At 37.9% G+C, this 17127-nt stretch overlaps 1 protein-coding gene across 4 annotated transcripts in view; it reads right to left on the bottom strand.

Annotated features, from left to right (window-relative positions):
* The window catches only part of SEC22A (SEC22 homolog A, vesicle trafficking protein), a 72092-nt gene that overhangs the window by 16306 nt on the left and 38659 nt on the right, over window positions 1-17127 (bottom strand). For all 4 annotated transcript variants that reach the window (XM_043992882.1, XM_043992883.1, XM_043992881.1 and 1 more), the window contains 2 exons: window positions 12242-12357; window positions 5369-5434 (listed from right to left, as the gene is read on the bottom strand). In XM_043992882.1, the coding sequence (XP_043848817.1) occupies window positions 5369-5434; window positions 12242-12357 (182 nt within the window). The remainder of the gene's footprint in view (window positions 1-5368; window positions 5435-12241; window positions 12358-17127) is intronic.

The raw sequence follows: 17127 nt of genomic DNA, 5'->3' as shown, positions 1-17127 counted from the left end.
TTTCTATATAAGAATTGTGTACCTGCATTCTAATAATGGTCTTGAAAGTTTGCATTGAAAATTAGTTTGAGTTACTCTATTTGTACAACTAAAACTGTAACAATCTTGCTGTTTGCTATCAGGAATGTACCACTTACAAAAACACAGATCAAAAATTATCTTAGCCAGTTATTTCAATAATGAAATGCTTAAATTTGTGTTATCTTCCACCTGTACAAACCAGCTGCTTCTTCTCCGGCCTTTTCTAATCCTACAGATACCATCATCTTGGAGTCATCTTTAACTCCTTTTCTTTGAATTTCCAAAGCCAGTCACCAAATCATAGGGAATTCTTCCTTCACCACTTCTGCTCCTGTTCACTCTCCCTACTATCACCCTGGTTTGAGCCTTTAATCTCTCCTGTCTCTGTCACTATAAGAATCTACTAATGCATCTTCTGGACTCTCATTTCTCCTGGTTCAATATATCTTGCTTTCTATTGTTGGATGAAGCTTTCTAAAACACTTCTTGAATCAAAGAAACATTACATTATAGGGCCACAGAACATCAGTGCTGGGAGAACCCTTAATTTATTCCCCTCCAGACGCTCACCAATTGGGGAATGGCTGAACAAGTTGTGGTATATGATTGTAATGGAAAACTACTGTGCTAAAAAGAAATGACAAGCAGGCTGATTTCAGAAAAACCTGGAAAGACTTACATGAACTGATGCAAAGTAAAGTGAGCGGAACCAGAAGAACATTGCACATAGTAACAACAATATTGTGTAATGATCAATTATGAATGATTTAGCTCTTCTCAGCAATACAATGATCCAAAACAATTGCAAAGGACTCGTGATGAAAAATGCTACCTATCTCCAAAGAAAGAACTGATGGAATCTGAATATAGATCAAAGCATACTATTTTTCATTTTCTGTATTTCTTTCTACTTTAGATCTGTCTTCTTTCACAACATGACTAATATGGTAATATGTTTTGCATGATTGAACAGATAGACCCTATATCAAATTGCTTACTCTCTCAGGGAAGGAGGAGATGAAAGAGGAAGAAAGAAAATTTGCAACTCAAAATTTTTTTTAAATGAATGTTAAAATTTGTCCATACATGTAATTAAGGAAAAGATTTTATATATATTTTGCAGAGCAATGAGGGTTAAGTGACTTGCCCAGGGTCACAAAAATTGGATGTCCTCTTCCACAAAGGAGAAAACTATTATATTGTGAATACAGAGGTATCCAAACATATTGAAAATACAATTTCCTATTCCCTCCAGGAACAAATACAAAATTTTCTGCTTATTGTAAAAAGTCCTTTATAACCCAGTCCCCTCCTACGTTTTCAGTCTTCTTATACCTTACTCCCTAAGTGACACTGGCCTTTAGGCTGTTCCCCCAACAAGACACTCCATCTCTCCTCTCTGGGCATCTTCTCTGGCTATCCCCTATGCCTATCACATTCTCCCTCTTCAGCTCCAACTACTGACCTCCCTAGCTTCCTTTCAGTCCTAACTAAAATCCTACCTTCTACAAGAAGCCTTCCCCAAACCCTCTTAATTTCAGTGCTTTCCATCTTTTAACGATTTTCTATTTTTCCTGTATGTAGCTTGTTTGTACATATTTATTTGCATGTTGCCTCCCCCTATTCTGATACCCCCAGATGGTAAATCAGTAGAGGACAGGGACTGTCTTTTGCCTCTTTTTGTATCCCTAGCATAGTAGGCACTTAGTAAATGTTTATTAAATCGAATTGAATCACTAGCATAAATGTTTATTTATGGACGTCTATTAGGAGTAATGTGCCAGGAATACAGAAAAGCATTAAATACTATCCCTACTCTCCAGCAACTTAAATTAAAAGACATTTACTCAAAAAGAAGAATGGCCATAAAACCAGACTATTCTAAGTAACAAATGATTGGCCCAAGCAGTACTCATTTCAAGAGTTTAGAGGGGAATAATCACTAAACAGATTTTCCTGAGGGAGATAGGGATTAAGGAAGGCCTAGAGGGAAGGGTAGAATTTAGATAAGAGAAAAGGGATACCATTCCAGCTAAGGGAAATGGTGTGAGCAAAGTGATTAAGGTCTGTGTATGGCATACTTGATAAACTGTGAGTAGGCAAGTCTGGATGAATTGTGGAGTTTGTTTTTTTAATTAGTGAGGTAGGCAATTTGGTGATCCCTGATACTGGCTAATCGGGATTCTAAAAGAGTTTCTTATGTTGTAGAATTAATATACTGTCATAAGTAAATAAATCAATTAATATACTGTCATAAGTAAATATTTGCCAAGAAATAATATGTAAATAAAGGTATATAACATAAGCTATCATGAGGATAACAAGGAGACAAGATTCTACTAGACTTTAATCCCCTTGAGGACAAGGACTTCAGTCATTTATCTTTTGTATCCCTCTTATCAACCAGCACAGTACATAGAGTGGGTGCTTAATAAATGAATGTCTACTAAATGGATAAAGGCGATATGATACAGTGAAAACAATGCTGGATCTGGAGCCACAGTAAGTCAACAACGAGCATTTCTTAAGTGCTTACTATGTGATAAGGGCTGTGCTAAATACTGGGTATACAAAGAAAGGCAAAAAAAGCCATCCTGGCACTGAAGGAGCTGACATTCCAATTGGGGAAACAACATGCAAATAACTGCACATACAAAATATGTCTTTAGGTGTATGTGTGTGTGTGTATATAGATGTATATATAAATAAATAAATACATATAAACACATGTCCCTCTCTATGTTTATACACATATGTGTGTATAAACACATGTATTTTTATACTATATAAAACATATATACCTCTTGATATGTACATATACACACATGTATATATAATGTAAATGGAGAGCAATCTAAGAGGGAAGGCATAAGGGTGAGCGGAGGGAGGGGACTAGGAAAGGACCCGAGTTCAAATCCTGTTTCTGCCACCTACTACTTATGTGTCCTTGAACAAATCACCTAATCTCTCTTGGCTTCAGTTTCCTTCCCTATAAAAGAAAGGGGTTGGATTAGATAACCTCCAAGGTTCTTTCCAGTTCTAAGTCTGTGACACTGTGATCTGACACCATCACTGCAAACAGGCCTAGGACTGTTTGGTTGGATTTACTTACACATGGGTTTGTTGTGCTTTCAGAACTGACTTAAAAGAACCCATTTATCCCATTTATGTGCTAAGAATGACAATGACCTAAGAGGATGATTCCATTCCCAGCTCCAGTGCTAGCTTATTATCTGACAAATCCTCTCTGGACCTCAGTTTGCTCATATTTAAAATGAGGAATTTGTATTCATCATCTCTAAAGTGCTTATCCAGGTTAAATAATATGCAACTCAAAGTTTACTTTGCATTTAAAGATTTCCCATAGTGCAAATCACACCTGTATCAACAGGAGAATCTAATATGAAGGTTTGTCTAGAACCCTTTGCAGGAATTAGGTTCTAGCTAAATTTGTCTTATATGCACTTAGCTGATCCATTCCATTATAAAGCCAGAGAATTTTCTTGGTGATGTACAGCTTTAAACAGGCTCTATCTAGATTAGATGAACTGAGTAGTTTAAAACAGCAATTCCAGACTATGGAGGAGAGTGAGATTTCTGAAAGAGTAAGAGCATTCCTACTAACTATAAATGAAAGGCAGTGACCACTTATAAAAAACTGATTGATCCCTTATAATGAGCTGTCAGGGCAGCTAGGGGGCACAGTGGATACAGTATAAAGCCTGGAGTCAAGAAGACTCATCTTCCTGAGTTCAAATCCAGCCTCAAACACTTGCTCTGGCTGTGTGAACCCGGGCAAGTCACTTAATCCTCTTTGCCTCAGTTTCTTCATCTCTAAAATGAGCTGGAAAAGAAAATAGCAAAGTACTCTAGTATCTTTGCCAAGAAAACCTCAAATGGGGTCATGAAGAGTCAGACACTACTGAAATGATTCAACCAAAATCTCAACTATACAGCAAGCTTTTTCTCCTTTATCAAGTCTCTCTCTCTCTCTCTTTTTTTTTTTTTTGGCAGGGCAATGAGGGTTAAGTGACTTGCCCAAGGTCACACAACTAGTAAGTGTCAAGTGTTTGAGGCTGGATTTGAACTCAGGTCCTCCTGAATCCAGGGCCAGTGCTTTATCCACTGCACCACCTAGCTGCCCCACCACCGCCTTTTATCAAGTCTCCATCACACTCCCTAAAGCACCTATTCCAAATTTCTTCTCTCCTCAGGGCTCCCCAAACCCTCTTTCTTTTCCCTATACTGTCTTTCTTAGTGACTTCTTAGATGACTTCCAGATCTTTGTATTCAGTGCTAGCCTCTTTCCTGAGCCCCTGTATCAACAATTCCCTGTTGGAAATTTCAAAGTTGTTGTTACACAGGTATGTCAAACTCAATGTTTAAAACAGAACTTGTAATTTTTTCCCAAAATATAATTTCATTTCTAAACTTCCTTATCTGTTAAAAGTCTGACTATCCTTCTAGTCAACCAGGTTCACAACCATAGAGTAAGACTTGACTTCTCACTCTCCTTTATCCCAGAAGTGAATATGGTTTCAGACACAGCTTCATCAATTCTATCTCCATGATATCTCACATGTCCCCTTCTTTCCATCCATAATCACTAAACTAGTATAGGCCCTCATCACTTCTTCCCCAGACTAATGGATTAGCCCACTAATTGGTCTCGTTAACTTAAGTCATGTCCCCTATACAGCTATGATGATCTTTCCAAAGAACACATCTATACTACTTATATGCTAAATAAATTCTAATAGCTCCCTATTATCTCCAGGAAAAAATACAAACTTCTCTAATTGGGATTTAAGACCCTGTCCTATCTGGCTCCAAATAACCTTTCCAGACATATTATACATTATAACTCTTCATGCATTATACAGTGCAGACGAAGTGGCCTTCTTGCTGCTCCTCAAACATGACAATGCATCTTCAATCTCTGAACCTTTTTGTTCCTATCTCCATACCTCTGCACAGCCTGTTCCCCATGCCTGGAACACATGTTCTCAACTTTGTTTCTCAGAATCCCTAGTTTCCTTTAAAACTTAGCTCAAACACTGTCTTCTGCATGAGGTCTTTTCCTCTGATCTCCAGTTGCTGGTACCTTCAACAGAAAATTACCTTGTATTTATACTGCATATACTTATACTTATTCTGTGTGTACTTATAGGTGTACATCTTGTTTCCCTCCAACAGAATACGAGTCCTTGAGGGCAGGGATTTAATTTTTTTTTTATGTCCCTAGTGCATACTGCAGTGTTTGGCATATATCAGTCCTTTAACAAATGCTTACTGATTAATAACAGTAGGAGGGAGTTGCTCCTTAAAAAAATGAATTAGAACCTACCTGGTACAGACAAGCTGCTGTTCCAAGAAAAAATGCAATGACATAACTGAAATCCTCACCATCATTCTGTGAAAACAAAACAAAAAGTCATTTCTTTTTCAAATGGAGAAGAGAGGAAAGGAGAGGAAAAGTGGCTCAATCCAGTAAAACATTCTCAGGGGGACATAATGTTAAATAACAACAATATGCACACAGGATAAAGTCTCTATAAAATGAAACCTAGACATTATTAAAAGTAAAGTTGAAATAGGAAAAAGTATAGGGCCTGACCCTTCATCTCTGGAAGCATATAAGGTAGTTGGAGGAAGAGATACATACACAGATGACTATACTAGGTAATAGCTAAGTACTATGAGTAGTAGAGACAAAAAGGACCACAACAATGATTCCCTGAGGTTCACAGACTCTTACAGTTTTTGCAAGGGGTCTATACTTCATTAAGTGATTTAGTAAAATAAGAAATATGTATACACATTCACATATCTCCTCCAGATAGAACAAATAATATTTTACACATATGTGCTTTACTATGTTAAAGTTTTATAGATTTTGTTGTGATTAATAAAATATGAATTCATTTAAAAGCATTACCAAATTCATGGTGGTTTTCAGTTATGTATCTTCTCAGTCAGTGGATAATAATAGTACAAAAACTGAGAAATGATAAAATAATGTTGAATAAAAATGATAAAAGGTCAAAGGTTAGTACAATAAGTATAATAAGATTTTGAGAAGTTATAAAATTTCCTAACTTGTGAGGACTTCACACAATCCAGTTTCAAATGTTAAAATGCAAATTGACAAAGAAGCAACGTAGTACTATAAAATCAAAAGGGTAAAGCTAAATGGAGCCATTACTACACATCCATACCTCTGCCCCAAGATAGACCTGCATTAATTTTATCTTACCTAAGAAAAAAATTTCCAAAATATTTTGACCTCTATCTGGGCTAAAAAAAACAAACCAAAATTCACAACTTTGTCAGCCTATATACCATGTTTGTAGGGTCACTACTCATGGAAAATAAATATTGGCAAATTTTACTAGGTAGTGAACATTTCATCAATTTGCTCAATAAAGTAATTCAGCAAAAAAGAACTATTTAAAGAGATATTCAGTAACCACTAGGGTATGCTAAAAAACAAAAAACCCCCACCACGAGGATGGAGAAGGCATGGACATGTTTGTAGAAAGTAGGGAAGCAGTCAGTAGACAGGGAAAGACTAAAGATTAGTGAAAAAGTGGGGATGAAGAAGGAGCAACCTGTTGGTGAAGAAGGAAAGGAATGGGATCACTTGTGCATGTAGAGGTGTTTGCCTTGGCAAACAGAAGGGCTATCTCTTCATGTGAGAAAGGGGTGAAAGATATTACAGTGAAAGGAGGACAGGAGAAAAGGCAACTGTATAGACTGGAGAACAAAAAACTGGAGGCAGAAAGAATAAATAGGAGGCTATTGCAATTGTTTAGGAGAGAGGTAATGAGGGCCGGAACTAGTAAAGAAACTGTGTGAACAGAAAGGAGATAAATGAGAGATGTTATGAGGACAAGATCTATGAGATTTGGCAGTTGATTAGATATTGGAAGAGCAGGTGATGAGTTGTGGAGGAGAGAGAAAACTCAAGAATGATTTAAAGATTACAAGTTGAGTGACTAGGATAATGGTGATATCATCAGTGGAAATGGTGATATTTAATAAAAGGGCAGATTTGGGAGGAAATTAAGCTCATGTTTTGGACATGCTGAGTTTAAGACAACTGTAAGAGGATATCTGATTAAATAGCACGGAGAACATGTTTCACACTGGTGGGGGTCAAGAGGAGGCATCTTCATCTAGTAACAGCATTAAGGCGAATGTACCAGCCTCCATAAAGGACACTCAAGTCAATGGTCTGCCCTGAAACAAAAGAACTAACTGTAGAGGCTTTTCCTCCAAATAGCAGCATGGTAAAGCAGTCAGTGACAGCCACTGAAATATTTTGGGGATTAGTCTAGAACAAGCAGGTATTTAAAAGATAGAACAGATCAGGGAAAGCAGCCTATAAGAAAAGAGGGAACTGAAATTAGCCAGCAAGTGCTGAGAGAATGGACTTGGTTTTGTTTGTTGAGGGCCAGTGGGGAGAAGAGTGCTAGGGGTGGGCCAGCCAGCTAAATGACAGTGAGGCCTCCATCTCAAAAAGGAAAGTTGACATGAATATGGTTCCATGAAAACAGTGAGCACTCATGGGGTCCTACAATGGACTACCTTAGGTACATCCTTCCATTCATGACCTCCTCTCAGGCCAGGTGTTAGAAAACTTTCCTCAGGAAGTATTCCCACAGTCTATAGGTTATGGGAGGGGGGTCTGTAGATAGACTATAATTCTAGTAGCTCTGCATGGATTTCAAGGGCCACAGCATGATCTAAGGCCCCTGAAAGACAGGGGAAGGAGCTTGCAGCTCTGCTGTATCCTTTCTGGTGGTTTCTCTGCTCACAAGTTTCAAGTGCTTCATCTACAGCGGGACTTCAGATTCCACAAGTCCAGTACGGATTTCAGACTGGTACTGATAAAACCATGGATAGTTTATGGCTCTGAAATGGCCATCACAAACCATAGGGAGATAAGAGGGAAGACCTAGAAGCCCGTTCACTGTTATCAATGTGAAGCTTTCCCCGGGGTTGAGTACAAGGCAGGCCCTGTGGCTTTAGTAAATCACCTTGGACTTCAGACTGCTCTGAGTAAAAGGCATGAAAATTTTTCCATTGAGATTTGGTCACTGTAATCTCTGAGAGGACCAAGAAAGGAGTTGTACGGTATGCCGGATAAAAGTGGAATCTTTTCGCATAGCCCACAAGAAGTTAGTCCTGTCCCACTTCTATGCAGTGCTTCAGATGGACCTTCCCCAAAATGTCCTTGTTGAGGACAAGAAAAGACCAAGGATCATGATGGCCTAAGGATATATTCGGGGAACTTCCCCAGTCAGTAGACAGACTAAGTCTCCAGTCCCTATACAGTTCTCTAGAACACTGCTGATGATAAGAAATCCCTACATCTGAGCAATCTGCATTAGATTTGTCTCTTTCATTATTTTAAATGCAGTTCTACCTTTCTTCTCCCCTTAAACAGCTTGGTAAGGCTTAAAATCAAGATGGGGGTACTATTCTCCCTTCTCCATGAAACTTCCCCTGATCACTCTCAGGTCATATTCATCTCTCCTTCCTCTGAATTCCTGCAAATCCTTTATTTTTATTGTTTATGTCAGAGGTTCTTAACTTTTTTGTGTCATGGCTGTGGGGGTCAAATTTGATATACGGAGCGTTATATTGGGTGCCTTGCCTTAATATTGGGGTCCCAGAAATATGAGGGACCTTTAGGTTCTCCCTCTGCTCTGAACTGCCCTTTTAGGTATTTCTCCCAGGCCAATAAGAAAGGAGCCTCTAAGCTTTAGTTCACAAAGGATCAGATTTGATTACTTGGGAATTAATTAAACAACAAAGGTGAAACTAATAAAAAATCAAAGATAAGGAAATAGGAAAATAGAAATACAGATAAATACTCTTAACTCTGAACTTAACCTATTCAAAACCCAGACTGTTTCTAATTTAGCTAGTTCAAAGGAATTTAGGGTTTTCCGTAATTAAACTCACAAAACAGCAGCACCAGAGGGCAGAATGAACACGTGCCACTGCAAGGAGAGTCACCAACTGAGAGAGCAAGCTAGCATTCTGGAAGTGACTTGAGAGCCAGCACTCCGGAAGTGCCTCCAGAGCTAGCATTCTGGAAGTGCTCTCTAACCTCCCTTCAGGGAGCATTCAATCTTTTCTCCCCCAAAAGGGGAGGTCCTTCAAAAGCTGCCTATACCACACATAATTTTTACCACATGGCCCTTACGACAGTCTGGTGAAGCCTATGGATTCCTTCTCAGAATAATGGTTTTAAACGCATAAAATAAAACATAGGATTACAAAGGAAACCAATTACATAGAAATAGTTATCAAAATATTTTTTTAAAAAACAAGTTCCTGAACCCTAGATTAAGAACCCCTGGGGAAAAAAAAAAAAGAACCCCTGGGGCAGCTAGGTGGCACAGTGGATACAGCACCCGCCCTGGATTCAGAAGGACCTGAGTTCAAATCCGGCCTCAGACACTTAACAGTTACTAGTTGTGTGACCCTGGGTAAGTCACTTGACCCCAATTGCCTCACCACCACCCCCAAAAAAAGAACCCCTGATCTTTTTTATATTTTTTGGCATTAATCATACATATTGTCATAGTATTAATTAATTTTTTTTATCTTGTATGTCATTTCTCCCCCCATTAGATCATTTATTACCTAAGGACTTTGTCTTATACTTTCTTTGCGCTCTCGAAGATCCTAGCATGTCTGTGTTAAATAACTGAAAGAATAACAAATGTTGTACTGAATTATGCTATTAAAAATTCTGTATTTCTACTCACACATTTTAAAAGACCCACAAACAAATATAGATTTAGAGAACACAGAAAATGTTGGTACGGGCAGAGCAAACTGTGGAGATACATACAACTATACAAAACGGACTATCCAAAATGAAAAAAAGAAAGGCTATACAGATGCAAGAGAAAGTTCACTCTTGTAAGTCATCTGGGCTATGACCTTGACAGTCATCAGCCAAAATACATATCAAACAGAAGCTCTGCTAAACAAGACTTAGATACAAGACAAGGTCTCCTATACATCTAGAAGATAACACTATTCAGGGTTGATGTGTGGTGCTAAAGAAATCAAAGACCCCTTCCTGTTAAGCCTGTCCTTAAGGGTCTGAGGACCTTAAGGGTCCTTTGAAATGTTAAATTCAGTAATATTTCTCTGTTGGATAGTGAAACACTAAGAGTGATAGCAATATTAGATGCCCCTGGTTTCTGGGTGATATTTTTTGGTAATCATTGCAAATCACTTTCTTATAGTAGAAAATAAAACAAGCGGTTGGTTCATTTCTATCTTGGAAGCAAACTAATGTATTTTCTCAATAGTGTTTCTTGAAGAAAAAAGAGAACATTTATAAACTCAATCTGGAAAAATCACATTCATTTCTATAATTTGTCAGTTTATAATAAATTTATTCATATTTACAAATTCAGAGAAGTATTAAAAATGACTAGCTCATCTGACTAGGTAACACACATTGTATATATACCCTCTAGAAACAAACTATAAATTATGAACACAAACTGTTCCTAGCAACTGTAAAAAAATAAACCCAACCCTATCATGTTTGTCCTCTCTTCTTCCCTATTTTACCTCAGAAAACCAAAGACTACATCTTTCCCTCAAGCCTTGCCTCACAATTCTAAAAAAACCCATGCTGAATGCACAAAAAATACAAGTACATAAGTACAAATAAAAATTTTGTGAGATATACAGTATACTTTGCATCAAATATATCCCCAGCCAGTTAACAGCCTAAAAAATAAATGGGGCAATCATTTGTCCAAACAGAAATTTCAGACAGGCCATGACCTTAAAACAAATTGAACTTTGAAGTAATAGCTTACATATACCTTACATAATACCTTTCAAAAAACCCAAACTCCTAGGGGCAGTCAGGAAGTGCAGTAAATAAAGCACTGGCCCAAGATTAAGGAGAACCTGAGTTCAAATTCGGCCTCAGACCCTTGACACTTACTAGCTGTGTGACCCTGGGCAAGTCACTTAACCCTCATTGCTCCACAAAAACAAAGAACAGAAAACACAAAATTCCTTGAAAGCCCCTGACACTATGTCTCTGGCTTATCTTTCCGTCCTTATCTCCCACAACTCTCTGATGCATTCTTGACACAATCAGCTAAATGGGACTATTAATTGTTTCTGAAACATGTTCTAGTCCCTGTCACTTGCAAACCTTCTGCCCCTTACGCTTGAATGCCCTCTCCTAAGCTTTATCCTAGGTTACTGGAGCTAATTCCAAAGGTTAGGCAGATGATCAGGCTCGCTGGCACTTCGCACAGTGCCTGGCACTTAGCAGGCATTTAATAAATGCTTAAAGACTGACTGAAAATGTTTGTCTTGCCCATCCTCCAATATCTAGCAGCAAAGACCTTCTTAAATGAGAGGTTCTTAACCTAGCGGTCTGTGTGCTTGTCTGTAAATATTTTGATAACAGTATTTCAATATAACTGGTTTCCTTTACAATCCTTTTTTCTTTTATGCATTTAAAAACAATATTCTAAGAAAGAGTCTGAAGGTTTCACCAGATTGCCAAAGGGTACCATGACATAAAAAAGGTGAAGAATTTCTGCTCTAAATACTTATGTGATAAACATTACCTCCATAGCACTAAAAGATGAAAGCAAAACCACACACTGGATTTATATACATTCCAATGTGGTTTATGAAGGATTTGAATTATAGCTGCCCAGATCTTGTATAAAAAAATCAATACAAAAATGCAAATGGGGTCAAGACCCTCCCTGAAGTATTTCTAGATGATGATTTCTATGCTTCTCTGGGCTTCTGGAGTTTCTTTTCTTCTATCAGCCTTCTCCGTGTCAATCCAAGTACCAATAACTATGTGAGGATAGTAGGGCAAGTCTTGGGTAGCAATGCAATTTAATGCTAGTTGCTCTTGTTTATTAGAGAGAGCTGTTTCTGGCAGAGCTTATTGGTGAGTATCTCCCTTCTCTCTCCCCTTTTCAAGTTTCTTTCATCACATCCTACTTTTTATCACATCTATTTGTGTATGTGTAATACACATTCTATCTACTAGACAGTAAGCTCCTTGGGGTCACAAATTGTCTGTTTTAATCTAGAGTCTAGAATAATACATTCTCATGGTAAGTACTTAGAATTTGACTATACACTATAATTATAATTAGTAACTATTTTCCATAAAGTTATAAAAATGACACAGTACCTGTAGGAGACTTTCTATGGCATGAAAGCCTCGAATTAAATTCAGGGCCCCACATAAGAGACTGAGAATAAATGCCACAATCCCTGACAGAGTCACTGGCTCCAGTCGCTGATGAGCTGGGAAAAAAGGAAAAATGGTAAAAAAAACAAAAACAAAAACAAAAAACAAGCACTACTGTCTTACCTGTGGCTAAATGTGAGTAAGAAAATGCTATTTTTAAAAACTCAACTAGATTGATCAATAAATATGATAAATGAAAACAGCTACGTATGCTATAAAATCAAGAAAATGCATGATGATGTAAAAATGTACTTTTCTAAAACATCAAAATAAATGCCTCTCCCATACATTTTTAATAGATACTTAACCTGAAGGCATTTCATTTTGTCTGAGAACTACAAAAGATTCAAAACTGCTGAAAAATTGGTAAGACGGAAGCGCGTTTAAAAGGTTCACAGTTAATAACTTGATAAGTCACTTCAATTAAAAACTTGTTGTACAAGCTATTTTTCTGGAAAGGTTTAAATAAACTATTTTAAAATACACAAAGTTTGTTTTTGAACAAAACACCAAAGCCTTCTCCTATATTCAAGTTTTCAGGGTACAAATGCAACTTGATAAACTGGTGAAAAACAAAAAACAAGACAAAACAAAAACCCTCTCCTATAAATCCCAACTTTATTCTATAACAAGGTCTAATGGACATGGGTTGAGTGGTCATCTGAAAGTAAATTCAAGACAAAATTAAAGTGCCAGTCTGAAAAAGTCACTCTTTTATCAATACAAAAACATTCTCAACTGCTTAGCTATGCTCTTAGTCTTTTACACAAAACACTGTGCCTTCATAACTGTTGCCCCAGTCATTGTTTTGTTCTTATTGAATAAACAATAGAGACCAAATATAAAAAATAGACAACTATCTACATGAGAATTCAAGTCACAAAAAGGGGAAAGGATAAAAGGATAACTGAACCATATTAATATCATTTTATTTAGATCACTGAAGTGTGAAAGTATAAACAAAGAAGTTAATGAGCTGGATCATTAATCTACAAAGGATTTAAATCTTAGTGGCTTACCCATTAACCCATTCATCAGAAAAAAAAATTCTCCAAATAGTTCCTCAAGTTATGAAAGCCTGAGGGTCACAATACAAACAAAAAAATTTTATTTAGTTCAATAGAAAGTATTGAAAAGAGATCACTTTATTATGTTCGATTTTTTTGAGATTTTTAAGATAAAAAGGAAATCAAATGATTTTATGTGTTAACCCTGATTTTTCATAATTTTCTCAGTAGGGGAAAAATATACAATCTAGGAGTCTACCTGATCAGTCTCTCCCTTCCTACTAAGGAACTGGTCATATGTTGTTTATCCTCTTTTCTTCTGAGAATGAAATTTACTTTTGAATAAAAATACATACAAAAGAAATTCTTAATATAAGCCTCAAGCAGAAAAGTACTTATAAACTGAATGGATTATGTAAATAATATGCTTCTCAAGCAAATGAAACAAAGCTTATCTTGGTCTGGATAATACTAATGGCATTCTGTATGGTATCTCAAAAAGTTTAGCTCCTTGTTATCTGAAAGAAAAAGGATTACTATTTTAATGTTCTGATGTCTATTTAAGATATACACATTTAAGAATATGTATGTAAGCACATACATATTTAAGAAATGAATACTAATGCTACAAAAAGTACATATTTATTCTAAGGATGGAAAAAAATTTAAAAATTAAAAAATTTTTGTAAAAAAAGGATAGCATCCATTCCCATTTGGTCATTTGGTCTCAGAACACACTAGCACACATTTTAAATTTGCAAACTAGCATTTAAAAATTATTTAAAATCATCGAAAACATTAAAAATATCTTCAAAGTGACCAAGGCAGACCATATGCCTACTTTAAAAATTATGGGATTTGGGGCAGCAAGGTAACACAGTGGATAGAGCACTGGCCCTGGAGTCAGGAGGACCTGAGTTCAAATCTGGCCTCAGACACTTAATACTTACTAGCTGTGTGACCCTAGGCAAGTCACTTAACCCCAATTGCCTCACAAAAAAAAAAAGAAAGAAAAGAAAATTATGGGATTTTCACTTATCTTGAAGAACACAGTGCAACTATGCTAAAGTAATGAGGAAAGGGAATTTAAGAGTAAAGAGTTACTGATGATTTCTTAGATGCCAAACCCATGAGCTTTTCTAAGTCCTCATTCTCTTTAAGCTCTCTGAACAGCTGTTGACACTGTTGATCACTCTCTTCTCCTTAAGACTTTCTTCTCTCTAGGTTTTCAGGACACCATTCTTTCTCTTTCCTGTTCTCTTTCTACCTATCTGACTGCTCCTCTTCTGTCTTCTTTGCTGGATTCTCTTCCAGATTCCAGAAGGAATTAGAGATTTCCTCTAATACGTGTTCCTCAGTGTATGATATGATTATGGATTTGAGTCAGATTAAACTCTGAGGATGGGGTCTGGAAGGTACCCAGCCCTGCCCCAGTATAGTTTGTTTAGAAGTTTATTGCTTGTCAAATTCTCACTGTCTCCTTTAAGTTTTATTGCCAATTAACAGTATTTTTACTTCTGCTCAGTCTCCCCACTTGTCAGCTACATATTAGTTTTGTCTGCAATCCATCATGTGTCAGAACCCCAGTCAGTGGGTCAGGGAGTTAGCCCATCAATTCAATACTCGGGACTCAAGAAGAAAGAACAGGGCTCAGCACAGGATGCAGCAATTAAGTTGAGACCAGATGTTAAGTGACATGTCTCTTTTTCTCAGAGTGGAGTCCCCTTGGCCCTGGGGTCCCAACAATGGATTATTCTTTTCTTCCCAACATAGCTGAAGATAAATTTTGACCCTGTCATCCTTCTGGAATTAACAAGACTGCAGAACAATGCTGAAGCACCTGAGTGACTCTTCCTGTTATTCAGGTTGAATATCTTTGGGGGGGGGGGCCGCCGGGAGAGGGGAGTCAGTGGGAACTGTGAGATCTGAAACATCTGACTGTCACTCCCCTGTTTCCTCTTCCTTTGGTTTGACCTTGTTCCCCCTCCCCTTTTCCCCCTTGCTCCTGGAACACATATGCATGTCTCCATACATTGATCATGAACTGAACATGCACCCTGGGTGAGACAGGATTGGATGTTAGATTGTGAGCTCGACCTAGTGTGCATGGGGACTTCCCCTCTGACCAACATTCCTATATAAGGTAAAGGCATGTATTAGCTGGCACGGTTCAAGTATTGAGCTTGCCCATTCCTATGGGAATGTAATAAATCTGTCTCTGCTTGACTTGGTGGTCTCCTCGAGTTATTTGGGTAAACTGAGGCAGTTTGCTCCATACATCAGGATTCTGTTCTGGACCCTCTTCTCTCTCTCTACTTCACTTGGTGATATCATCATATCCCACGGATTTAATTATCATCTCTGAGTTGATGACTCTAAAATCTACTATCTTTCCCCAAACTCTCTGCTAACCTCTAATCTCCCATCTCCAACTGCCTTTCAGACATTTTAAACGGATGTTAAGTAGACATCTGAAACTCAGTAGGTCCAAAAACAAATTTATTATTTTTTGTCCTAAACCCTCCTCCCACCCCCAATCTGTGGCAGCTAGGTGGCACAGTGGATAGAGAACTGGGCTTGGAATAAGGAAGACTCATTTTCCTAAGTTCAAATCTAGCCTCAGACACTTACTAGCTGTGTGACCAGGGCAAGTCACTTAAACCTGTTTGCTTCAGTTTTCTCATCTGTAAAATGAGCTGGAAAAGGAAATGGCAAAACACTCCAGTATCTTTGCCAAAAAAACTCCAAATGGGATTACAAAGAATAGGACACAACTGAAAAATGACTGAACTACAACACCCCAACCTTCCCTATTACTGTAGAGGGCCATACCCATCCTCTCAATCCCTCAGGCTCATAACCTAGGCAACATTCTGCACCCCCCTACACCTCTTACTCCCATATCTGAGCTGACAAGGCTTGTCAATTTCACCTTTGCCAACATCTTTGCCACTAATCTGGTGCAGGCCCTCATTTCTTTATGCTTTGATTATTGCAACAACTTGCTGGGGGGTGGAGGTAGCGTCTGCCTGCTCAAGTCTTTCCCCACTCCGATCTATTCTTCATTTGGCCACTAAAGTGGCATAGGTCCAATCATGTCACACACCCTACTCAATAATCTCTGGTGGCTTCCTATTGCCTCCAGAAGCAAATACAAAATGTTGTTTGGCATTCAAAGCCCCACATAACCTAGTCCCCTCCTACCTTTCCAATCCTTACCATATACCTTACTCCCCATAACTTATCCTTCTGTCCACTGACACTGGCCTCCTGGTTGTCCCACAAACAAGACACTCCATTTCTCAGCTCTGGGCATCTTCTCTGGCCATCCCCCTTGCCTGGAATGCTCTCCCTCTTCCACTCTGGCTACTGACCTTCCCAGCTTCCTTTAAGTTCAACTAAAATCCCACCTTCTATAAGAAGTCTTCTCAAATGCCTCTTAATTCTAGTGTCTTCCTTCTGTTGATTATCCATTTATCTTGTATATAAGGCTTTCTCAGTATACATTTGTTGCATATCCTCTCTCCCATTAGACTGTAAACTCCCCAAGGACAGATTGTCATTTGCCTCTTTTCATATTCCTAGCACTTTACATAATACCCATAGTAGATGCTTAACAAATGTTTATAGATTGATTAAATAATTCTCCCCCAAACCCCATCCTGCACCTTCACCAAAAAAAAAAAAATGGATTCCAAGTCCTACATTTGGGAATTATTAGCTAGAGAACTCCATATAATCACAAGCCCTCAGCAGGCAAAAGGGAAGGAGAGGTAACTAGCTGAAAGCTAACCAAAACCCTCAGAAAAATGTCCAGTC

The sequence above is a fragment of the Dromiciops gliroides genome, chromosome 3 (genome assembly GCF_019393635.1).
Source record: "Dromiciops gliroides isolate mDroGli1 chromosome 3, mDroGli1.pri, whole genome shotgun sequence".
Taxonomy (NCBI): domain Eukaryota; kingdom Metazoa; phylum Chordata; class Mammalia; order Microbiotheria; family Microbiotheriidae; genus Dromiciops; species Dromiciops gliroides.
The sequence above is the reverse complement of the archived record's forward strand: the minus strand, read 5'-3'. Positions and strand labels throughout refer to the sequence as shown.